The sequence below is a fragment of the Magnolia sinica genome, chromosome 4 (assembly GCF_029962835.1).
Source record: "Magnolia sinica isolate HGM2019 chromosome 4, MsV1, whole genome shotgun sequence".
Classification (NCBI taxonomy): Eukaryota; Viridiplantae; Streptophyta; class Magnoliopsida; order Magnoliales; family Magnoliaceae; genus Magnolia; species Magnolia sinica.
The window spans coordinates 3616274-3641277 of NC_080576.1; the positions used below are offsets into that span (position 1 = coordinate 3616274).

The 25004-nt window shown below is 44.1% G+C and overlaps 1 protein-coding gene across 7 annotated transcripts in view; it reads right to left on the reverse strand.

Annotated features, from left to right (window-relative positions):
• Nucleotides 1-25004, reverse strand: part of LOC131242177 (probable disease resistance protein At4g27220) — an 89478-nt gene that overhangs the window by 51112 nt on the left and 13362 nt on the right. The window contains exons 2-4 of one of the 7 annotated variants that reach the window (XM_058240656.1): nucleotides 21027-24014; nucleotides 20563-20817; nucleotides 19333-20121 (exon numbers count right to left, since the gene is read on the reverse strand). In XM_058240656.1, the coding sequence (XP_058096639.1) occupies nucleotides 21088-24009 (2922 nt within the window). In that variant the 5' untranslated portion in view covers nucleotides 24010-24014 and the 3' untranslated portion in view covers nucleotides 19333-20121; nucleotides 20563-20817; nucleotides 21027-21087. Of the gene's footprint in view, nucleotides 1-19332; nucleotides 20122-20562; nucleotides 20818-21026; nucleotides 24184-25004 lie in introns of those variants that run through there. The other 6 variants (XM_058240655.1, XM_058240652.1, XM_058240653.1 and 3 more) reach the window with 6 other exon arrangements.

Genomic DNA, 25004 nt, shown 5'->3' on the forward strand with positions numbered 1-25004 from the left:
TAGGAATGGAGATAACCCGTGATAGAAGCAGTAGAAAGCTTTAGTTGTTACAAGAGCGGTATATTGAGAAAATCCTAAAGCGGTTTAATATGAATGCAGCGAAGATAGTCAGTACTCCACTGGATGGTTACTTCAAATTGAGCGACAAGCAGTGTCCTAAGACAAAGACAGAGGTGGATAAGATGATGAAGATACTTTACGCGTCAACAGTAGAAAATTTGATGTATGCTATGGTGTGTACGCGTCCAGACATAGCATATGTGGTTGGTGTTGTCAGCCAGTATCTTACCAATCCTGGTAAAGAATATTGGGCAGCGGTGAAGTGGATACCATGGTATCTAAGAGACTCATCCAGGTTGATCTTATGCTATGGTGATGGAAAACCTGTGTTACAAGACTATACAGATGCAGATATGACAGGTGATATAGATCCATGAAGTTTTGCATCGAGGTTCATGTTCACGTTTGCAGGGAGAGCGGTTTCTTAGTAGAGCAAGCTACAGAAGGTCATAACATTATCAAAGACAGGCCGAGTAAATTGCAGTCATAGAGGTATGTAAAGAGATGCTTCGGATGAAGAGATTCCTATAGGAACTTAGCCTGAAGAAGGAGAAGCACATGGTCTATTGTGATAGCAAAAGTATTATATTCTTGAGCAAGAATCCAAGTCAGCACTCTAAGTCGAAGTACATAAAGATTCAGTATCACTGGATCAGGGATACTCTGGAACAAAAAGTATTATCGCTTGAGAAGGTCCACATGGACGAGAATGGGTCAGACATGATGACCAAGACATTACTCAAGGGCAAGTTTGAGGTCCGTAGAAATCTAGCTGAGTTGAAAAAGATAAATTCCTCCTGAGTCGGAAAAAGGGAGATTTGATAGGGTTTTTCTCCTCAGTTTAGAGGAGAGGTTGTATAGCATGGATGTCCTAAATCTTATCGGACTACGCTGCTTGACCGGTCGAGGGTCACTCGACTCAAAGCCCAGCAAGCCATGATTTTTGGCCTCGACCAGTTGAGGGCCTGGCTCGACCTGTCGAGAACCCAGCTCGACTAGTCGAGGGTTATGCAGATTCAGTCCGGATCTTGTGCAGACTGTGTAAATTTGAGGCAGTTTTCACAGAGGTGCAAAAATGAGTTTCTTAAACTATAAATAGGGGTCCCTAGGGCTATTCTAGGGTATGTTAAAGCTTCCTAAAGTGATTCTAGAGGAAGAGAGAGAGAAAAGAGAGAGAGGAAGCTTGGGGAAGGGAGGGTTCTACTTGTAGAGGTGATCTACTGCGTAGTCGACATCTCAGCACTTCTATATCCTCGTGATCGATGAGATTTCTCTGTTTTTCATTATTCTCTTATTGTTCATCTGCTCCTGCGTGAGCGAAGAAGGTTTGATCCAAGTGGGGTATGCTTGTGATCGGTTGTAACGTTCTACTTCATAGTGAATTGTTGATCTGGACGAGGTCACGTGGTTTTTATCTCTTTGAGGGTTTTTCAGGTAAAATTCCCTGTGTCATGTGGCTTATGCTTTGATTTATTTCATTGCTTTATTATATCCTATAATTCTGGCGTTTTTGGGAGGCGAGATCCTAAGGTTTTTGTGCAACGCTCCCAATACGATGAAGGGAAAAGACAAATATCAACTTGATCAAAACTTCTGCAGCTATAGGAAGATATTAATCGTGGTTGTTCAATCCCCATTGTATAGTCCACTTGAGCCTTGGATCTGCCTCCTTTTTTGGGTCATAAATTAAAATGATCGGGCAAAATAAAAGGATGATGTGAATAAAACACATATATATAGCAGTGGGCCCCACCAAGCCCTGCCAAGACCCAGTTCATCTTGGCAAAATCAGGGGAGATGATTCGGTACAGCTGGAATAACGGTGATGTAGCAGATAAATCTCTCCACGGGACACACGACAGAGTGATGTATCTATCTTGTCCACCCATATACAGACATCATGATGGACAGCATACATTTTAAAAATAAAACCCATGAATATTTTTTTCATTTCATACAGTTTATCCCACCATCATATACAATCGTTAACTGCTTAATTTTCTACCGACCCTTCAATGGCCATAGATTTGATGGATAGGATTGTCTAATAGAAGTAATTTTGAAACATATACCATCCATGCCATGGCCTTGAATATGAGATTTTCACATCACACTGCCACAAGTCCCGTGGATATGGCTCTACCATATTTCTGTTTTTCCTGCTCCTTGGTATCATCTCCCTCAGTAAGTGTAAATGAAACAAAGCAAGGCCTTTTGTTTTAACTGTTCGTTGATAGACCACTAATTAGACAGCTGATCAGATCATCTGAATTGAGGGATTTTTAGACCATGGATGATCTAGTGATCAAATGAGTGGATGCCCTTGCCAGATTTCACTTTGGCAACTCACCCAAAGAATATTGTAGCATACATCCACACTTATCCAGGCCATCTAAACTGTCTATGCCATTGTTGGTGGAGTTCTGAAGAAAATCACATGGACTAGATAATCTTAACCATACAAAGTGACAGCTAAAAGGAAAACAGTCGGTGGTCCGAATTCAGTGCATGAAATCAGATGATTGAGATCATCTGGTCTGTGCAATATTTGGTGGCCTAGGGTTGAGATGGTCCATGGTGCCACACATGCGGAATAAATTAGGTGCGGCCTCGGCCTCTTACCATGGGGCCCACTTGATGTATGTATTTTATATCCACGTTGTACATCTTTTCTTCTTCTTCTTCTTCTTCTTTCCAGGGTAGACTGTAATGCTTATTTGCCATCTAATATATTGATAAGGTCAGATGAACCTGGATGAAATTTAAAAAAAAAAAAAAAAAAAAAAAACTAATATCAGCCTAATCCAAAGCTTTTGCGGCTCCAAACAATTTTTTAATGATCAATCATCACTGCTTCTTATAGTATGGTCCACCTAAGAGTTGGATCCGTTTCATTTTTTGGGCACCTACCCCAAATTGATCTGGAAAAACGGATGGACAGTGTGGATATAGAATATATACATCAAGGTGGGCCCCATGGTAAGGGCCACACCATCTTGGGTGAGGCTGGGCCGCACCTAATCACCACTGTTTTCTGCGGTTTGGTCCACCTAAGATTTAGATCTGCTTCATTTTTGGGGTCAAGCCCTAAAATGATCTGTCAAGACGAATGGACAGCGTGGATGTAGGCCACATACATTATGGTGTGTTTTTCGTGATCAGAAGGTTAGTGATTAGGCAGTGAGAATTCTCTCATAACCACATAATTCCACATTTAACATCATTTAACATTTTTGAAGGGAAGAAATTAATGACTTTAATTTAATTTTATTTTTTAAAGAAAAACCTTGGAAGGTAAAATTGATTTCCATGCCTTTTTTTGTGTTTTGTGTTTTTTGTTTTTTTTCCTTCAAATGGGAAAAGTAGAACTCCATGGAAATTTGATTCTGCCCTACCAAAAAGCTCTTAAATAACTTAGAATAGCAGGAAAAGAAAAACCCACTGACCTGATCTTTGGATTTCTTGGTTGGAAATGAAAACAAAAAAATACCGAGTCTCAAAAACACCCTCAGAGATGGGGTGGAGAAGAAGTAAAGGTGAAGTTGACGACTTGAGTCTTTGGGTCTTCGTCAATGGACGCCGATTTCTTACTAGTAATACTAAGTAAACTCTGTGAGGCCCACCGTCATCTGTGTCTTATCCATGCCGTTTGTCTGTTTTACCAGCTCATTTTAGGAAATGAGCCCAGAACTTAAACATATCCAAAGCTCAAGTGGGCCACACAACAGGTACACTTACCGTTGAAAACTTCTTATGGCAACGGAAGTCTTGGATCAAGCTGTCATTATTCCCATTATTTCTTGTGACGTGGTTCACTTGAGCTTTTGATATGCTTCAATTTTGAATTTTTGCCATGAAATGAGCCCGTTTGTAGATACGTTGAAATATATATATATATATATATATATATATAGAAGCTCGAAATTGACGTTGACTCTTCCTTTACGGATGTTGGGGCTGCAAATGCCTTGTGGCTCACAATGATGTATGTGTTTTATCCAAACCTTTGGTCCATTTTACCGATTCATTTTAGGTAAGAGTTAAAAGATAAGGCAGATTCAAATATCAGGTGGACCTCACGGGAAATAGTGATAATTGAAAATTACCATTAAAAACTTCTTAAGGCCCACTATAATATTTATTTGTCATCCAAACTGTTGATCATATCACACAGACCTAGTCAAGAAGAAAACAAAAATATCAGCTTGATTCAAAGCTTTTGCTGTCCGCGTGAAGTTTGCAGTGGTGAGTGTTCATTACTGTGGTAAGGTCCACCTGAGTTTTGGATTAGCTATTTTTTGGGCTCGTGGCCATCTACTTATTTCTTTGGGGTTCATGCCCTTCAATGACACGGGGAAATGAATGGACATCATTGGAACAGAGGGAAGCCGATTAGATGAGACCCAGATCCACTGAGGTGGGTTAGACCCTATTGTGATGTACTACATCCACGCCATCCATCCGTATTGAAAGCTCATTTCAGGGCATAGTCTAAAAAATGAAGCAGTCCTAAATTCCAGATGTACCATAGTTATGGGTGCACATAAGTCGGTTTGGTTTGATTCTGGGGTGAAATTGGAACTGAATTGTTCCTAATGGATTTTCAAAATCAGAACAAGAACCGGACCGTTTGCACCCTAGAACCGAACCGGAACTGGACCATAAAAACTGGTTCAATTTCAGATCGGTTCTGCCATTTTGGGCTTTTTATAATCCACAGAGAGAGAGAGAGAGAGAGAGAGAGAGAGAGAGATGGAATGGGGATAGCACGGTAGTAGGGGGGCATGAAGAGAATGGATAGTTATGATTTTTTTTAATATATGGTCCGATTTAGGTTCGGTTCCAAAATCGGTTCCACGATTCAGTTTGGTTCTACATAACCCCAAATCAAAAATCGAACCGAACTAATCAGTTCTTTGATTTTTGGAAACGGAACCAGAACCATTGCACTTTAGAACCGGACCAAAGTTCCGGTCCAATTTACCGATTTTACCGGTTCCATGTGCACCCCTAACCGTATTATAGGAAACAATGGTGATTGGCTATTAAAAATTTTCTTGTGGGCCACAAAAGCTTTGGTGAAGATGATATTTGTGTGGTCCCTTCATCTATGTGTTTGTGATATGGATTTATCGATATGTTGGATGGCAAATAAACACTCCAGTGCAATCCATGAATTTTTTTTAACAGCAGTATTCAATCACGAATGTTTCCTGTGGTGTGCTCCACCTAAGATTTGAGTTAGCTTTATTTTTGGGCTCATGCTCTAAAATGAGCTTTAAAAAATGATTGGATCGTATGGATTTAAGGCATATTATACATCGTTGTGAGCCCCACAGTCAAGGTCCCATCCACCATGGTCGATCCGGGGTCTCACCCGATCTTCTCCCAGAACAGAGAGGGGAGGTACCCAACCTAGTTCCATGCCCACCACTGAATCCGCATCTATCTATTACGGAAGCGGATTGTGTGGTGTCACCAACACTACATATATCCCTAGGGACTGAACTCGCCACCGCGATGTCGGTGCTTTATCCACACCGTCCATCCGTTACAGAAAGCGGATTGCCCGGTGACCCAACACTGCTTCCCTTGATTACTTACTCCAGTCTTCATATCTCCTCGTGAGGATATCTCTAGAATTTATTCCTTGGATTCGAATTATTTTCTATGCCCAAACCATTTTCTTTCCGTTAGTTGTGTTGATGCTGTTTTCGGCTTGTCCCCTTTGTGGCCCTTGGACCTGCACAAGATGAAGGAGAAAGGTGACCCCGGCTTTACCAGGGGACCCTCCGATGCTTAAGTCAAAATTTGGGTCTTAGAATAAAGGTTTTAGGGTGAGAGTTTTTGCATACCTTTCACTATAAAGGCGTTCTTATTTATACTGGTGTCGTACCCCGTAGGGCTTCCACAATTAGAGTAGATCTCAATCTCTTGGGATCCGTAATCCCTGATATTCCTGGATTTTCGGGGATCTTAGCTTATCTCCCGAAAATCTCGAGTGGAGATCTAGAGTTTTATTAGGTTACTTCCGGATATGGAGCAATATAGCTCGGTCGACTCTTATCTCTTCAACACAGTTGTGTCGAGATAGGTTTTATGGCTAATCTCCGCCCACTCTATTGGCCGACTCAATTTATGGGTCGGACTAAAGCTCGGGCGGCTCTAGGGCCGACTAATCATAGGCCGGTTTGGGCTTTCCTCTATGAGGCTTTCGATTGAGCTTTGAGGTGCACTTCCTCCCTAAGAGGTTTTACTTTATGACTCAGGACATTCAGGCTTCGGTCGGGCTAGGTGCCTCACAATTCGAGTTATGTCTCTCCATTCAGTGTTTAAGGGCTTTGGGCTTTATCCGGACTCCGCGCTCGATGAGTCCAAGCCATTGCTTCACTGACTCTTCTGACCCATAAGCTGACTCAAGGACTTGTCATATTTTTCCCCTAACAATGAGCCCCCCTACTTCGTGCATCGCCTTAAGGTGGTCAAGGAGTATCTTGGAATTGGGTCAGGTTGTATTTTAGCCAAGTTTATGATGAAGCATTTATTGATTGTAGGGCAGTTCACGCGGCTTTCGAGACATAGCGTCTCGCTTGACCACACGTCGGTTTGTTTATCGAGGCCGCACGAGCGAAGCGGCCGTCGTTTCGGCGTCAGGGCATATGAGGATTGGACCTATGGTGGAGTACTCGATGGCAATGCATGGGGTGCCGCTACATGTGAGCTGGGGCGCCCGAGGGAACGTCGTTTCGGCTCCTCATTTAATGTCGGAGACACATGGCGGCTCTATAAAAGAGGGTCGCCCTAAGCACGCTTTCGCCATTTTCGCGCCCCTTTCAATGCTTGCTCCATCTTCTCGCTTCCTCTCGCACGCTTGAGCGCAGGAGCCCTTTGCTTCGCTGTTTTCGGCATTCTTGGACTTCTTCCAGTGAGCTCCTTCTTCCTCCCTTTCTTTTCATTCAACAATGTCTGGCCCCGCAAGCCCTAGGGAGGGAGAATACAGCGATGAGGGAGAAGTGAACGAATTTTGGGCGGCTTCGGAATCACCCTCACTGTTGGCGGATGTTGTTGAAGAGGTAGATATCCTGTTCCGTCATTCACAAAGAGTGATGGACCTTTCAGTAGAGACTCACTTCCCGAGCACATGGCCATTGAAGGCTCCTCTGGTCGTTCCGATCCTGAGGAGGGCGGTGAGGAGGAAGTTGGTGCCGAAGGATGGGTGAAAGGGCCCGTGCCTTTCGTAATGATAGCAGAGGAGCTGTCCAAAATTTGGGCCCGATATCATATTTTGGACTCAGTTATTTTGATCCTCCCTCGGCTAGGAGAGCTACCGGACCAGCCTCCTCCCGGCCAGTTGTGATTTTTCATGTCGCGCTGCAATGCGGTCTCTGATTACCGCTTCAGGAGATTGCTCAAGACCTACTGGGCAGTTTAGGCATAGCCTTGGGACGGGTCATGCCGAACGGGTGGAGAGACTTGTTCGGTTGTGCGGTGCTCTGGGCCAAGATGCAGCAGCCCGAGCTAAGTGTGAACGAGTTTCTTCACTTGTACCAAGTACGGGCACATAATCAGCATCCCAACTAGTTCTTTTTTTGCTCTTGCCAAATACCGGTAGGCCTTAATAACCAACCCTCCTTCATCGAACAAGCATTGGAAGGACAGGTGGTTTTGGGCCCTCGGTCGATGGGAGTCAGCAGAAACAGGCCTTATCCGCCCCTTCTTCCCTCGAACTTTCTACATGGTAGGTAGTGCTGACGTTGAGCTTACTGCGTTTACTCAGTCAAATTTCTATCGAATTACTGATGCATCTTCTCCCTTCCTTTCAGTGATACCTAAGCATCCTCTACTTGACTCGGGCTCTCTGATTCAGATTCAAAACTTTTGAACCTTGAGTCCAGAAAGGAGATCTTGTAAGAGGTTTCTCCAATCGGAGCTTGTTTTCGAGTGGGGCCTCGACTTCGCTGTGATCGGTGAGAGACTTGGGTTTTTTTTTGTATATCTAACTGTTTTGACGTTTGTCTTTTGAACGTAGACATGTCTGAGGCTTAGCCCACTCTTCGTCCTTCGTCTCAGGTTCGACCCCCACCTCGCTCAGGCTCCCGAGCCTCGAAGAGGCATAAGACGGTCTCGAAAGGCTCGGCGAGGACCACCCCTCCTACTCCACCGACTGTTATCGAGGTCGAGGAAGGTACGGAGGTGGCGGAGGTGACGACAGTTGCAGCAATGGCCTCTGAACAACCTCGAGAGGCTCCCGAGCCAGAACTGGTCGAGGCCCCTGTTGTCCCAAGGACTGAGGAGAGGGGACCGTTCAGGGAGGGAGCAGCTGAGGAAGAGAGGATAGTCTTCCGCCAGAAGGTTGAAGAGATCCTTCCGTGGGTGAGCCAATGGGTGTTCGTGGGAGAGTTCCTTGGCCTTCTAGGGTCGTCTTCTGTGGAAGACATGCTCGGTAGGATCGGGACACTGTTGCTCGAGGTAACAGTGGGACTTCCCTTACTTATCTTGCTTTAGACTCGCCTTTAAAAAAAAAAACTTTCCTTCTTGTGTAGTTCACCTCTTGCATGCTGAAGGCCCGTGCCGAGGTATCTATTGTGACCAAGCGTGCCAGAGAGGCGGAAGCTCTGTTGTCGGATGCTGAAACTCGACGGTCAGAAGCGGAGGCTCGACAATCATTTGCCGAGTCTCGGGCTGTCTTTATAAAAGGCCAACTCGAGAAGGCAAATGCTGCACTTGAGAAGGTTACGGCAGAAAGGGACCGCGTGGCCTCGTGATTGGCAGGCGGTTTGGATTAACGGCTGGTGGGTCCACGCATGTGGCCCACCACCTGTAGCAAGCTAATATTTGTGCTTTCTTTCATCCGAGCTTGTCCAGACGGACGGGTAGCAATCCCAACTGCTGGATGGTCCAACAAGGTGGGCCCAACACATGGATAGCATGGACATGATATATACTTCATAGGTGGGCCACACACACACACAGCAGGTGGGTCACACCTCATCATCATCAACACCATACAAAAAGGAAAAGAGAGAGAGAGAGAGAGAGAGAAGGAAACGACGAAGATGGGAGGAGCTCTGCCACTATGAGCTCCTCCATGTACATACATTAAGATGGGTCCCATCACAAGTGGGTCCTCAATGAAAATCAATGGTTGGATATTCTAAATTACCCAGCTTTGATCATGGACTTCTCCTTCCACCGATGCGTTCTAGAGATCTAAGGAATGCATTTCAACAGTTGAGATGATCTTTGGAGGGTGGGATTGGATGGTAGAAAGTGGGCCACACCTAGCTTTCTCTCTTCTTCCATGGAAAGGCTTGGATGTGGGTTGCTTGCTTGAAAGTTGGAGAAAATGAGAGAGAGGGAGAGGATAGGATGGGTGTGAGTGATGGACTGATGAGGAGTGAGTGATGGGTGTACTCGAGAAGGCAAATGCTGCTCTTGGAAGAGGCCAGGGTGGCCTTTGAGCAGGCCGCCATGGAGCGTGCCTCGGCTTGTAAGAAGTTTCAGGAGCTTGCGGCAGGGACCAAGGCCGCTCTCGCAATCACGAAGGCTGATGTGGTGGAAGAGTATCTCTCATCCTCAACCTATGAGGAGGAGCGAGTCCTTGTCTATCGAGAGGGCTATGCAGAGTGCGTTAAGTTGATGAAAGAATCTTTCCCCCATCTAGATCTGTTTGGCTTCGATGAGGGCGAGTCGAGGTCTGACGGCGCGGCTGGGGTAGATCCCGAGGCATACACTTATGACGCCTCTACTACTACTCCTTACACGGCTCCATCAGCATCTTCTGAGTTAGCTCCTGGTGCAGCGGGCGTTGACGATTTCCATAGGGACGATTGCTTCTGAGCCATACGCTAGAGAGAATGGAGTTTCTCCTATTACGGTTCGGGCCGTAGTTTGGTAAGCCCAAAGAACTTTAGGAAGTTCTTCAACCCATGCCCCTTTGGCTCGGTCTAGTTTAGTCTAAAAGTACTACTTTATAACCTTGTTAATGGCTTCAACTTGTCCATTCGCCTGTGGATGACGTGGGGACGAGTAAACGTTACTGATTCCGAGGTTCTGACACATTTTCCGGTACTGCTTGCTGTCGAACTGTCTTCCGTTGTCAGAAACAATGGTCCGAGATATTCCAAACCGACAGATGATGTTTTTTCAAAGGAAGTATGTGATCTTCTGCTCGGTTATCTTGGCCAGGGGCTCGGCTTCAGCCCATTTGGTGAAATAATCCATAGCGACGACGGCGAACTTAATCTGTCCCTTCCCTAAAGGGAATGGTTCGATAATGTCAATCCCGTATTGGGCAAAAGGCCAAGGACCGGCCATTGGCGTTAGTTCTTCAGGTGGCTGTCGGGGGATAGTGGCAAACCTCTGGCACTTATCACAACTCTGAACAAGCTTCCGAGCATACTACTGAACGGTCAGCCAATAATAGCCTTACCGAATAACCTTGTGAGATAGGGACCAGCTTCCCAAGTGATTACCGCAAATGTCTTCATGAATTTCACACAGGGCATAGTCAGCTTCACTTGGCCTTAGGCATCATAGGAGCGGTGTGTAGTATCCTTTCTTGTACAGCACTCCATTGAGCATGGTGTAGTGGGCTGCACAGTTCTTCAGTCGTCGAGCCTTAGCACGATCTTTGGAAAGTACGTCAGTCTCAAGATATTTGATGATTAGATCGACCCAAGATGGCTTGAAATTGATGGGGAGCAAGGCCGAGGGATTGGTTTCCTCAATGCTTGGCTCAACCACAAATTCAATGGGAACGGACCTGGGGATGTCATCTTCGTCAGCTGAGGTGAGCTTCGCTAGGAGGTCGGCTTTGGCGTTCTTGGCCCTCGAGATTCGGGTAATAAAACATTGGTGGAATCCGACGATCAGCTTTTTTTGCTTTCGTAAGATAGGCTTTTAACCTCTCCTTCCTAGCCTGATATATATCGGCTATCTGGTTGACGACTAGTTGGGAGTCATTATACACATTTAGATAAGTGACTCCTAAGCTGGCTGCTAACCGGAGTCCTAGGAGCAGAGCTTCGTATTCTGCTGTATTATTGGAGGCTTGAAATTCAAGTCTCAAGGCATATTGTATAACCGTGTGAACAGGAATCTCCAGAACTACCCATGCCTTGCTTGCCTTAGAGTTGGATGAGCCATCCATGTAGAGAGACCATACGAGTTGGGTGGGTGGGGATTAATCAGACGATGTCCCTGTGTCAATAGAAGAGATTTCTATTTGCACTGTGACTTCGACGATGAAGTCTACCATGGCTTGTCCCTTAATTGCTACCCTGAGCTTGTAGTATATATCGAATTCACTGAGTTCGATCGCCCATTTTGTGAGTTGTCCTGAAGCCTCTGGTTTCTGTAGTACTTGGCGGAGAGGCTAGTCGGTCATGACAATGATCGAATGAGCCTGAAAGTATGGTCGTAGCCGTTGGGATGATATGACTAGTGCCAAGGCCACTTTTTCTAGAGTCGGATACCTTGTCTCTACTGAGGCGAGGGCCTTACTAATGTAGTACACAGGAAATTTTTTGCCTCATGTTCACGGATCAGGGTCGAGCTTACGGTTGCGTTGGATATTGCTTGGTAAATCAGTAGAGGCTCGCCTGACTCGGGCTTAGAAAGTAGTGGTGGCGATCCTAAATATTCCTTGAGTTGGTGAAGGGCGATCTCGCATTCCGCTATCCAGTCGACAATTTTTCGGCCCTTCAATTATTTAAAGAAGGGGAGACATCTATCAGTAGCTCAGGATACGAAGCGATTTAGAGCCACTATTCTTCCAGTCAACCGTTGAATATCTTTAATCGTCTTTGGGGATTCCATGTCGAGCAAAGCCTTGATTTTCTCCGGATTAGCTTCGCTTCCTCGTTTGCTAACCAAGTACTCGAGGAATTTTCCCAAGCCTACCCCAAACGCGCATTTGCTCAGGTTGAGCTTCATCTTATATTTTCAAAGGATGATGAATATTTCCTCTAGGTCAGCTATATGGTCAGTCGCCTTAACGCTCTTGACGAGCATATCATTGATATAAACCTCCATTGTCCGTCCTATTAGTCGGGTGAACATTTTGTTAACCAACCTTTGATAGGTCGCTCCAGCATTTTTCAATCCGAACGGTATCACTCGGTAACAATAAAGACCTTTGTCGGTGACAAAGGTGGTTTTTGATTTATCAAACTGATGCATTACAATTTTAATTATAACTAGAGTAAGCGTCCATAAAGCTAAGTAACTTATGCCCCGTGGTACTATCAACCAGCTGATCGATCTGAGGAAGGGAAAAACTATCTTTAGGACAGACTTTCTTTAAGTCAGTATAGTCTATACAGACTCGCCACTTCCCATTAGCCTTCTTGACCAACACAACATTGGCCACCCACTCGGGGTAGTATATTTCTTCAATGAAATTGGCTCTAAAGAGTTTTCTAACCTCTTCCTTAATTACGGCGTACCTCTCGGGGCCAAGTGCACGCTGTTTTTTGACAGATCGGCTTGTAAGTTGGGTCAATATTAAGGCGGTGAGTCATGACCGAAGGGTCAATGCCCGACATGTCTTCATGAGTCCATGCAAAGACATCGGCGTATCGGCGAAGCAGGGCTACCAGCTTCTTTTTTAACGACGTTGCCAGGGACGAGCCAATCCGGACGGTCTTCGAGACATCTGACTCATTCAAAGGCACTTGGATGAGGTCCTCTACAGGCTGGCCACGTCCGGGAGATTTGTTGCGCGGATCCACGATCTCGATCGTCAAAATTGTTGTGGGTGCCCGTAGAGTAGTAACGTAGCATCGCCGAGCATCGTGATGATCTCCTTTTACAATCCCGATGCCATTTTCGGTCGGGAACTTCATAGAAAGGTGATAAGCTGAAATGATGGCTCAAAGGAGACAGAGGGAAGGTCGACCGAGGATCGCATTATAAACCGAAGACTGAGCGACTATCAGAAAGTTGACCATAACAGTAGCTTGATTTGGCGCATCCCTGGCAGTGAGCGGGAGCTGAATTGATCCTTCGGGAAGAATCTGTTCACCCAAGAATCCGATCAATGGAGTCCTTACGGGTCTCAGAGCCGAACATTTGGCACCCATCTTGTCGAACGCCTGTGTAAACAGCATGTCTGCAGATGAGCCTGTGTCAACGAGGACCCTAAAAACTCGGCGGTTGGCGATAGTAACAGTGATAACCAGAGTGTCATCGTGTAGGTGATGAATGCCCCTCGTGTCTGCTTCGGTGAATACTACACTGTATTTCTTGACCTTTCTCTCATTTAGGGGCCGAGCTAGAACCATAATTTCGGACTCAGGTCGACCAACATTCCTCGCATGGTTTTTATGAGCGTTATTTGAGTCGCCTCCACCCAGATGGCCACCGATAATAGTTCGGATATCCTCAGTAGGTCGGTTATCATTCGGACATTTTTCTGTTGTTCTGGCTCCAAGGTCGACATGTTCGGTGAGGTGGCCCTCTCGGATAAGCCTCTCAATCTCCTGCTTTAGATTATAGCAGTCACTTATGTTATGTCCATGATCGCGATGGAAATGGCAGTACTTATTCTTACTTTATCGGTGCAGATTACTCCAGAGTTTGTCTGGAACAATTAATGAATCCTTCACCCTTGATCTCCATCAGGACCTGCTCCTGTGGCTTATTGAGCGGAGTATACGTCGAAAACTTGTAATCGGGCCGCTTGCCCGACCTACGTTCATCATGGGACCGATCATCCTTCCGCTTCTTACCGTCAGTCGAGTCAACTTCTTTTTTGGCTGACTCTTTGGTTGAGGTTTTTGGGTTTTGAGAGGCTTCGCGCAAGATTTGGGTTTCCTCGGCATCTGCATACTTCTCCGATTAGGCCATAAATTCGGCCAGAGTAGTGGGCAGGTTCTTGTCCAGGGATGCAAGAAACGGCCTGTCTCTGACTCCTTACATAATAGAATTGAGAGCTATCTCATCCTAATATTTTCAGACTTGGAGCAATTCGAAATTGAAGCGTTTGATATAATCCTTAAGTAGCTCTCCCTCTTTTTGGATTATATTATTTAGGTGCGCAGACGACTTCAATTTTTTCTTCCCTCTGATGAAATTAGCGAGGAAAGCGTGTTGAGCTCGATGAACGAGCTAATGGATTTTGATTTTAATTGTTTAAACCAAAGCCAAGCTACATCGGCCAAAGTGAGAGAGAAGGCTCGACACATCACAACATCCGAGGCATCGTGCAATTCCATATAAGTCCAAAAGGACTCAATGTGCTCAGTTGGATTGGTTTTACTGGTGAAGGGCATGATCTGAGGAAGGCGGAATCGTTCCAATAGTCGAGCTTGCATGATTCGTCTGTGAATGGGGACGCCTTCACTTCAGGCCGTACCTGACTGGCACGATGACTTTGCTTCATATCTATGATTTCCTCCAACATTTCCTTCTGCAGGTCCTGGAGCTCAGTCTTCCAGGGTTCGTCACTGTCAGCCGTGCCCTCAACCAGGGGCCTGTTGCGCCTTCTCCGATCTATATTTCGTGTCGTAGATCGGTGGCAGGCAGCGGGGCGGTCACAGAGATATGGGAGGGTGCAGGCTCGACCGGACCCTGGTGTTGACTTTGCTGAGGAACAGCTTGCGGAGCGACGGGCTGGGGATCGACGAATTGACGTGGGGCATTTGCCCGACCATCGTCCTATTGAGGCAGCTGGACCTCCTGTCGATGAATCTGTTCCAGCATCTGCTTCATGTAGTTCATGTCGGTCCAAAGTTCCTGGACCTCCTTATCCAATTGTTTATTCCCTTGATTTCGTTGATTGTGCCTGGTCGAAACGGAGGTTGTCTGACGAGATGTGGAGCCTTATCGATTATCCGGTTGGTTCTAGGCCCCTTGAGCTCTGTTCGTCCCAGGTGGGCCCTCTGTCGCTGGAAGTCCGGTGATAGGGTCTTCGCTGGGTTCATTCTGGACGGTTCTCCTTGTTCTCGCCATTGAAGACTACTCAGTGTTTAGAGTAAATGACTTTTCCTACAATTCCCACATACGGTGCCAAACTGTTGATGTTGTTTTCGGCTCGCCCCCTTTGTGGCCCTTGGACCTGCATAGGATGAAGGAGAAAGGTGACCTTGGCTTTACCAGGGGACCCTCCGATGCTTAAGTCAGAATCTGGGTCTTAGAATAAAAGTTTTAGGGTGAGAGTTTCTGCATACCTTTTACCATAAATGTGTTATTATTTATAATGGTGTTGTACCCCGTAGGGCTTCCGCAATTAGAGTAGATCTCAATCTCTTGGGATCCATAATCCCTGATATTCCTGGATTTTCGGGAGATAAATTTTCAAGGATCTTAGCTTATCTCCCGAAAATCTCGAGTGGAGATCCAGAGTTTTACTAGGTAACTTCCAGATATGGAGCAATATATCTCGGCCGACTCTTATCTCTCTAACACGATCGTGCCGAGATTGGTTTTATTGCTAATATCCGGCCACTCTATTGGCCGACTCAATTTATGAGTCGGACTAAAGCTCGGGCAGCTTTAGGACCGACTTATCATAGGCCAGTTTGGGCTTTCCTCTATGAGGCTTCGATTGAGCCTTGAGGTGCACTTCCTCCCTTAGAGGTTTTGCTTTATGGCTCGGGACATTCAGGCTTCGGTCGGGCTAGGTGCCTCACAATCCGAGATACGTCTCTCCATTCAGCATTTGAGGGCCGTCTGACGAGTCCAAGCCATTGCTTCACTGACTCTTCTAACCCTCAAGCCGACTCAAGGACTTGTCATATTTTTCCCAACAAGCTGTATAAGTCTCTCTCTCTCTTTCGTATTTTGTCTTCCAAAGCTGATACCTCCGTTGCCAAAACTTGGATCGCTGCATATGCCAAAGTGCGATGATTTGGACTTGGCAGAGTCTCTATTTAATGGGGTTTCTGTGGCTGCGAGGACAGCTGTCTCGTGGAATTCAATGATCGGTGGTTAAGTCCATCTGGTGAGGTCCATTGAGTTTATCCGGGTTTTTTTTTTTTTCATCGTATTTTGTAAGGATAGAACTAGACCGGACTTGAGCACCATTCTCAGGTTACTCGGCTTGCGCACATTCAGGTTCGCTTCTAAAAGGCCAGCTATTCCACTCTGCCTTCAAAGAAGGTTTGATTTAGATGTGTCGGTAGTAAACACTGATTTCTATGTATTCCAAATGCGGGGACGTTTTCTCCGCATGCTTTTTGTTTGATAAAATGTTGGATAGAACATGTGTTTATGGGACTGCGATGATTGGTGGGATGTCGATGAGGGGACCGGATTAGGTGTTACCCGGGTAACATCTCAATAGGCACTACCCTTACCGTGGGGCCACTTTTTTTTTTTTTATTTTCTTTTGTATATCCACACCATCCATCCGTTTTTTCAGCCCATTTTAGGACAAGGCAACAAAACTTAAGCAGATCCAAATCTCAGGTGGACCACACCACAGGAAACAGTGGTGATTTAACGCCCATCATTAAAAACTTCCTAGGGCCCACCATAGTGTTTATTTGCCAGCCTATGTGTTGATAGGGTCAACCAGACCTGGATGGAAGGAAAATACAAAGATCGGCTTGATCCAAAACTTTTTGTGTCCACCTGGATCGGCTTAAATTTTGGTATCATCTCCTTAAACGAACTGGAAAACGGATGGATGGCAACACATTCATCAAAGTGGGCCCCACACGGTAATGGTAATGCCCACTAAGGTGTCACCCGGGTAACACCTAATCCACTTCCATAGATGAGGCATTGGATTTTGTTTTATGCCAAGGAAGCAGCTGGTGAGAAGCCTGATGCAGTTAGTGTGGTTGCCATGTTGTTTGCTTGTATCCAAACGGGGGCTCTTGATCCCTGTTGATGGATTAGTAGGTATATGATTGCAAACAAGTTGATAGAGAATGTTATGGTTTCTAATGCGATGGTAGACATGTATGCCAAATGCGGTGATATTAATGAAGCATGGGGGTCTTTTCAACTCTATGCCTGGGAAAACGATAGTCTCTTTGATGAATATGATCACAGGCTACGCCATGAATGGGGATTTCGAAGGCTTTTGATCTCTCTCGAAGGGTGGAATCCAGCCTGAAACCAAATTGTGTTACATTTTTTGCTGTTCTTCAAGCATGCACTCATGCTGGTTTCCTTGAGAAAGGGCGGGAAAATTTCAATTTGATGAATGAAGTATATTAGTTTAGGCCTGAATTAGAGCACCATGGCTGCATGGCTGATCTTCTTGGGCTAGCGATAGACTAAAACAAGCATTGGAATTCATCCAGAGAATGCCTGTTGAAGCTGATGGTGGGGATGGGTTGCTTTGCTTTGTGCTTGCAGATTTCACAATGAGGTTGAGGCTGGTGAGTATGTGGTGGATCACCCATATGTCGCTATGGCAAACATCTATTCAGCACTTGGGAGGTGGGAGGGTGCTGTGAAGATACATGCGATGATGAAAGGCAAGGGGGTGAGAAAATCGCCAGGCTGCAGCCTCATTTGAGTGAACATAAAAGTTCATGCATTCACTGTTGAAGATAGGTATCACCCCAAAGGCTTTCAGATATATGAATGTTTAGGTGGTTTAGTTTTGCAGTTGAAGGAAGCAGGATTCATGCCAAATTCAGGATACGTTCTTCTAGAGTGAGAGTGAAATGATGATATTGTTAGATGAAGACTCTGGTAGGAACCATTGTGAGAGAGATCTCCATCTTCGAATGGCTAAGTGACTCTTTGGAATGTCCTTGAAATTGGAATTGGGAGCATTCATCCATTCCCTCGACTAACAATGTGATGTTTAAGGGTTATGATCATTTTGGAGCACGTAATGTGGATTCATTTAGAGCATCCTTCATCTGCATTCTGCAAGATGCAGGAAACAGCTTCACTTCCACAAAACTTGCATGGGCTAGGGAAAATCCTATTCCATTCTGATTCCGGGGTAATTCCAAACAACTTTTTCTCAAATACATCCTAACATAATGTGATGTGATACATTGGGACTTTAGCCTTTCAGTCTGGGTCATCTTCCAATGATACAAATCATTTATACGACAAGTCTCACTATGTATGGTGGAAAGACAACAAATAAAAGCTTCAGTTGGATCATTTCAATCCATTGGTAATTTTGCTCTTTTGATTTGAACATGAGCAGTGACCATACCCTCATATGATAAATGAGTTGAAATGTTCAATTTGAGAGTTTTTTTTTTTTTGGCTATCTCCCATCCAAGGAGAGCCCTACCAAATAGACGGTTTGTCTCATCAAAAAGGGCCCAGATCCAATGGCTATAGTCCTGACATATCTTATTGTCATACAACAGGATAGCTTTGAGCAAACCTCATTCCAAACAGCCCCTATTGTTAGGGAGTTGCACCAACTTGGCCAAGTCCACCTTATGGAGCCCACAAGACTCAGGCAAGTTGGAAGGCAGGTATATGAGTTGTTTTCCAACAATGAAAGTAATTGTTGATTCTTATCAGAGAAATTGGGTTGCATGTCATTTTTATGCAGAGAGAATATTGATACTTGGAGACAATGGTGGAACAATCTCGAAGGCCCATACATATTGTGAAGAAGTATGAAAATTGATCACCTTATTATGAGAACTAGGTATGTCAGAAAGTCCTATTGAGTATCACAATATTGTTAATTGTTTTGGATTTGAAAAGTAAAAAAAAAAAAAAAAAAATTAAAAAAAATAAAATGAAAACCATTTTCTTCCACTCAGTTGTATCAGCTCTCTCTCTTGTTTTGTCATATGGTTACCATCCCCATAATGGATTTTTCTTTTTTCTTTGTTCTCATTTCATTGTCTGAACATGTAACATGGTCTGAGTAGAATTATTTGGTTTCTCCCCTTCTAATAGCAGCATCATGATTTTGGTTCCAAGAAAAACTATCAGCATGAAAACGAATGATTTGGCATTATAGTACTCTTTTAAAAACAGCGTCATTGTTAATTTCTGTGATGTTAGGGCTCATTTGGCAGCATGGATTTAGATGGATTTGAGGGGATTTCATATATTTGGGTCATTTGGTAGCAAGTATTTTGAATGATTTGGATTTCAGGGGAATTAAAATCCCTCCAAGGAGCCTTTTTTTTTTTTTCCATTCCTACCTCAAAGCTGATATGCAAAATTCATTTGGTCGATACAAAATCCACTGGATTCCACAGGATTGAAAGCCCATGCTGCCAAATGAGCCCTTAGGCTAATTTGGAAAAGTTAAGGTAAGCTAAAACCTTGAACAAGTACACCAAATATTAGGTGAAAACACCCTTGGTGTGCAAAAATAAATAAACAAGTAAAAATAAATTAATAAAAAACACTTGCTGTGCAAACTGTATAAATGAATCATCTGAACTGACAACATACACAAACTCAACGTTAATGATCTTTTTTGTATAATGAGAACTTCGTTTAGTCAGAACCACAATGCATCAACAAAATTAGGTGTAGTAAGCTGCACAAAGGTGATATGTTGACTACTTGGAGCATGTGGCTGTGCCATTCACAATGGCGGAAGCTGTAACATGAATGGGATACACAACCCTGTTGTCCTAAGAGTGACTTAGCGAAGGGTAGGCAAGGCTTGGTTATGTGCCGATCTGCGAGCAGCTCTGCGAGGATCTACATGCAACCCAAATACAAATGGTCTGCGAGCAGCTTAGCGAGGATCTGTTGAATTCCTTCAGCACATGGACAGGAAATCAACTGAGATAAAATTAATCTTACAGAAAAGAAATCAACGTTCAACTAATATTATGGAAATTCATCTCTCTACACATATTTCCCAAAATAAAAGAAACCCTATATTATCCTAGCCATCCATTGCTTTCAATCCTACCCATCTATTTTAATAATAAATAAATAAAAACCAAAGTACCACTTGATCTCGTCACAGCCACACAAGCCTTTAGAACATCAGTTATAAGTAAATAACTCACCCAGTGATATCAAAATTTCATGATTTTGGGTTCGTTGGAAAGCCAAGTCAATAAACTTTCACATTAGACCAATTTTATGTTATTCTAACATCGTTTCATACCAAAAATTGGGCCTCAAGATAAGTGACACCAATAATACCTAACTAAAAATTAGGAGTCTCTTTTTTTTTTTTTTACACATGCACACACACACCCCACACACTCACGCCAGTGGAATTTCACCACCTATGGTTACTCGAACCCTTGACCAGGAGTTGAAACTCCTAAGAGTCTACTACCCGAGCAAGAGTAAGGACCCTGCTCTGGGACAGAGTGAGGCTGGGCTCTGTTCGGACAGCTTAGGCGGGCGCCTGCTCTGGGAGCCCGGTTTCTGTATAGAGTCTTTTCCTGTTTTCCTTTTTGCTGTTTGCAGCTCTCCGTGCTCCTCTTGGCTGTACAGCATAGTAGCCTTGGAGCCTTGAGATTGCTTTGCTGGGGGTGACCCGTTGATTTTGTTGGGTCCCTTTCGCAGGCTGTATCCTTTTGTGGTTTAATGAATATTCAAGCCGCTTTTGAAAAAAAAAAGAAAAAGAGTAAGGACCCAACTAAAAATTAGGAGTCATCTCTACAAGGAAACGATGCCGGGTTAGGAGTCACTCACCTAGAGGGAGTCTTCATCTAGGATCCGTGAATGATGGGCCAACAATTTGGGCCTCTGATGCAAATTATTGCAAGCTGCCTGATGATCAACGGTCAAGAACAATTTTTCCTCGATGTGAGCTGTGCTACAATGCTTATCTTCCACTTCTGTTCCAGCTCAAGAAGTAGTGTCCAAAACAACGATCAGAAGGAAAACCTGAAAGAGGTAAATAGTTGATCATACCCTATAGAAGCCTCATGAACCCTAATTTTGCATAAAAATACCAATACTATTTTTAAGTACTAAACATGTTATATTGTTTATCAAACACTCAAGAGGTTCCATAGAAAGAACTGGGTTCAAATATAGATCTAGCCACTTAAGTTAGGAAACATCTAGAACAAGTTAAAGAGAAGTTGAAAAACCTTGTAATAGATAATTGAATCAGAGAGTAAAGTGGCTTGTCTTCTTCTTTCATTTGCAATTTCACTGTCCTATTTCTATAAATAGGTGTTGGAAGAATGTCTTGACATTTGCCTTGTCCCACTCCAGTGCATCCCACCATTCCTTCTCTCCTTTGATCTCTTTAAGAGTGAGTGGGATATTATTAATTGAGAGAGGGAGCTTCTTCAGCTTCGGACATCTACGAACTCTGATAGTGCATAGAGAATCACATATGATGGTCCTCCCACAAATGCTCTTCAATTCTTGTAACCCACTTACGCTCAAACTCTTCAACCTTGGGAGTATTATGGTAGAGCTGGCATCGGTCATGTCTTCAAGGATCTCTCCTTCTTCCTCTACTACCTCCTCCATCAGATCACAGTAGCGGATTTTAACTTGTTCAAGGTTTTGAAGGTGCTGTAGCAATTCAAGGGAGAGCAGATTCTTCAAGTTATTACAAAAGCCAATGTACAAGTTCTTCAGGCTTCCAAGGGTGCCATATGGCATGACGCCCTTGTAGAGAGAACTTAAACTGGGCAGAAGCTTAAGATCTAACGTCTCTAAGCTTGGGAAGGTGTTCTCATCATCCATTAAAATGCACTCCATCCCTTCACATTTATGGATGTAACATTCTTTAAACTCCGTCACATTCAATAAGCTTGACAATTCTGACAACCGAGTGATATTGCACTCACTAATGCCTAAGACACGAGTGCTGTTTGGGACCATGAGAGAGTTCTCATAGCAAATGAGATCACAACCATGAAATTCTATGGTACAATCTGACGGAAGTGATATAGATTCTGAAGGGAGCCCAACCATGAGATGGAAGCTTTTCAATGTTTGCCACTTCATAGATCTAGCATAGTCTAGGAAGCTTGGCACGTCTGCAATGTGGATGCTAAGATTTGCTAACTGGTTCAAGCTCTTAATTTCATCAATGTTACCACCTATCTCTGTTGAGTTTGATGACCATCGCCATGGGTTCCCATACATCATTAGGTCTTCTAGGAGCGAGAGCCTGGATACAATCCCTGCTGGGAACATGTAAAGGTTATATGTCCAAGAGAGTTCAAGGCGTTTGAGTTTAACCAACCCTTCCATCCCTTGCGGCAATTCTTCAATGGGGGCATAATATAGGTCCAACACTCTCAATGTCTTGAGATTTGCAAGTGAAGGCAACTTCTTTAACCTTACACAGTAATGCAAAAGGAGTGTGTGGAGGTTTCCCAAGTTGGAAACTGACTGTGGAAGCTCCTCAATCTTCGTATACGACAGGTCTAGAACTCTGAGGCTGTTCATATGCTCAAAAAAGGAATGAGAGATGTACTTCAAGTGGCGATTTTCTTGCAATAACAAGGTAGATAGTCTAGGGCAGTTGGGTCGACCTGAAAGTATCTCTATGTTGTTTCTCATCAATGATATCCTTTGAACATCTTCCATCCATCCGTCCACTTTTGGCATTTCTGTTAACCCGGCGCTGGCTTTGACCAAAAACCGAGGACTCGCTCTTGTGATGTCAATGGCCATATCTCTAACCAAATCATGCATCTTAACACATTCGCCATAAATTCCTTCAAAAACACCTTCCAGCATACACGCATATGTGATTTCATTCAATATAGCATGCCCCTTATCCATTTGGGCTTCTCTATTCCCGACGTCATCGATAAACCCTTCCCCCATCCAGTATTCTATCAGTTCCTTGCTGGGAATTGCAAAATCTTCTGGATACAATGCACAATACAAGAAACAAGCTCGGATTGTGTCATTTCTTAGGCGAGTATAACTGAATTTTAGACTTGCAAACACATTTTCTTCCATGCTTTTGATCTCCATCGCCGAACTTTGCAAGTCATTCAGTGTGTTTCTCCAAAGCCTAATATCGTTCACCTCTCTCATACTCCGACCGACAGTGATAATTGCAAGAGGCAATTGACAGCATTCTTTAGCGACAAGCTTTGCTATTTTTTCTACTTGGGGAGAGAAATCAACACCACCTCCAACTTTGTCCTTGAATAATTCCCATGCTTCCTCTTCAGAAAGAAGTTCTACCCTGATTGCTCTTTGCGTTTCCATACCTTGACAAATTTCTAAAGACCGAGTGGTCAATACCAACTTGCAGCCATTTTCTATATCAGGTTTTGGAATCCCTACCCCCTCTAGAGGAAATGCAACCCACATATCATCCAATATGAGTATGAACCTTTTCCTCCGCTTCAAAGCTGCAAATAACTCCCGCGATCTTCTCATTTCATCTGCATTGTCGGAGAACTCCAAATCCAATGACTTTGCGACACCCTTTTGAAGCTGCTCCAAGTTTGAATCTTTAGATACAGTAACCCAGATGACACTATCAAAAGCCGAGTCTTCAATGAGTTGATTGTATATGTGTTTCATGATGGTTGTCTTACCAACCCCGCCCATACCGTAGACACCAATTATTCTGACTTGATCTTCCATCAAGCATTCCCAAATCGCCTCCCTTGTTTTCTTTGGTGTCGTTTTACCAACTAATGCCGTTGTCGGTAAAGTCTTTCCACTATCTAGCGGTGAATCAACAAACAAATCACCAAAGAGTCGGCCCTTCTCTTGAAGCTCCACCACTATTTTAATCTTCTCCACTGCAAGCTTGCTCAGCGTTATACGGGAAGGGTAATTTGGAAAACACCCTCTCAAGCAACTCAGGTTCTCTCTTGATTTTTTTTCGATATCGCGCGCTTCATTCTCTACCCTTTGTACATTTTCCTGCCATAATCGGACCTCGTTCTTGGGCGTCTTTCCTGATTGTAACTCGCCTTTAATCAATACCGTCTTCACATCTTTTTCTTGGTGACTTAGTTCTTCCATTTTCCTTCTCAGGGTCTCTACATTCTCTGAAATGCTTTTGGCGTAGCTCCATTGTTGAGAAAGAGGCACCCATAGGTTCTTCGCTATTTCAATGATGGGTCCGATGACGTCCATAGCCGCTATCAACAACATCAAGACAACGAATGGTCAGTTACTGATGCAACTGGTCTGAGTCGACAAAGACTCAATAGCATTTGATCTAGTTTGATACACGAGGCACCTTCCCAACTCACCCCTGACTCAGGTGAGTCGGGCTGATTCATACTTGACTCAAAGACCATATGAGTCGGTCTAAGTGTGGTTTGAGTCTTTTAACCATGTGTGGGATATTTGGGTGGTGCATAAGGTGGAACGCCCCACCGTGAAGATGACCACACAGAAAAATGAGGCTGGTCAACTTGTCAGGTTCCCACCCCTGTATGAAAAAGAATGGGTGGCTTTAGAAGAACTTCCCGACGGTCCACATTCAATGTAGGATGTATGGCCTGTTTGGTGAGTAGATGGGCATGATCTCTATGCATGGTCATCTTCAAAGTGGGGGACACCTATGCACTACTCAGATGTTCCACGCACTTGCCAGGGTGGCTCGTGTGCTGCCTGTGAAGGTGCTTGTGGATAGGGAGTATTAGCTTTACAACAATTACCATAGTTTGATGTTATTGGAGTAATTGGTCTTCTCAATGCTAATCGATTGCTTAAGGCCTGTTTGGTAGACACCTAAAAATGAGTTCATCTCATTTTAGCTCATCAAATATTATTTTTGATCCCTTGATTAATTAGAATAAGACGAACTTATTTTTGGGCATACCTACCAAACAGTCCCCTGTTTGACTGCAAGATTCAGCTCATTTTAGTTAATTTAATTGTGCCATGGCCCCGTTTACACAAATAACAAACTCAATTTTTGCAAGGAATGCTAAGGAATGTATTCTAAGTGCATTTGCTCGAGTGGACCTTTGTGGCATTGGCTTTTCACACTTGAAATGTGCAAGATCTAAGCTGCCATCAGGTGGGCTGCACTGTAATAATTTATTTATTTTTCAACACTAATTTTTGCCATTAAAAAAAAAAAAAACCCAACAATGGGAAATGATATCTTCAAGCACATC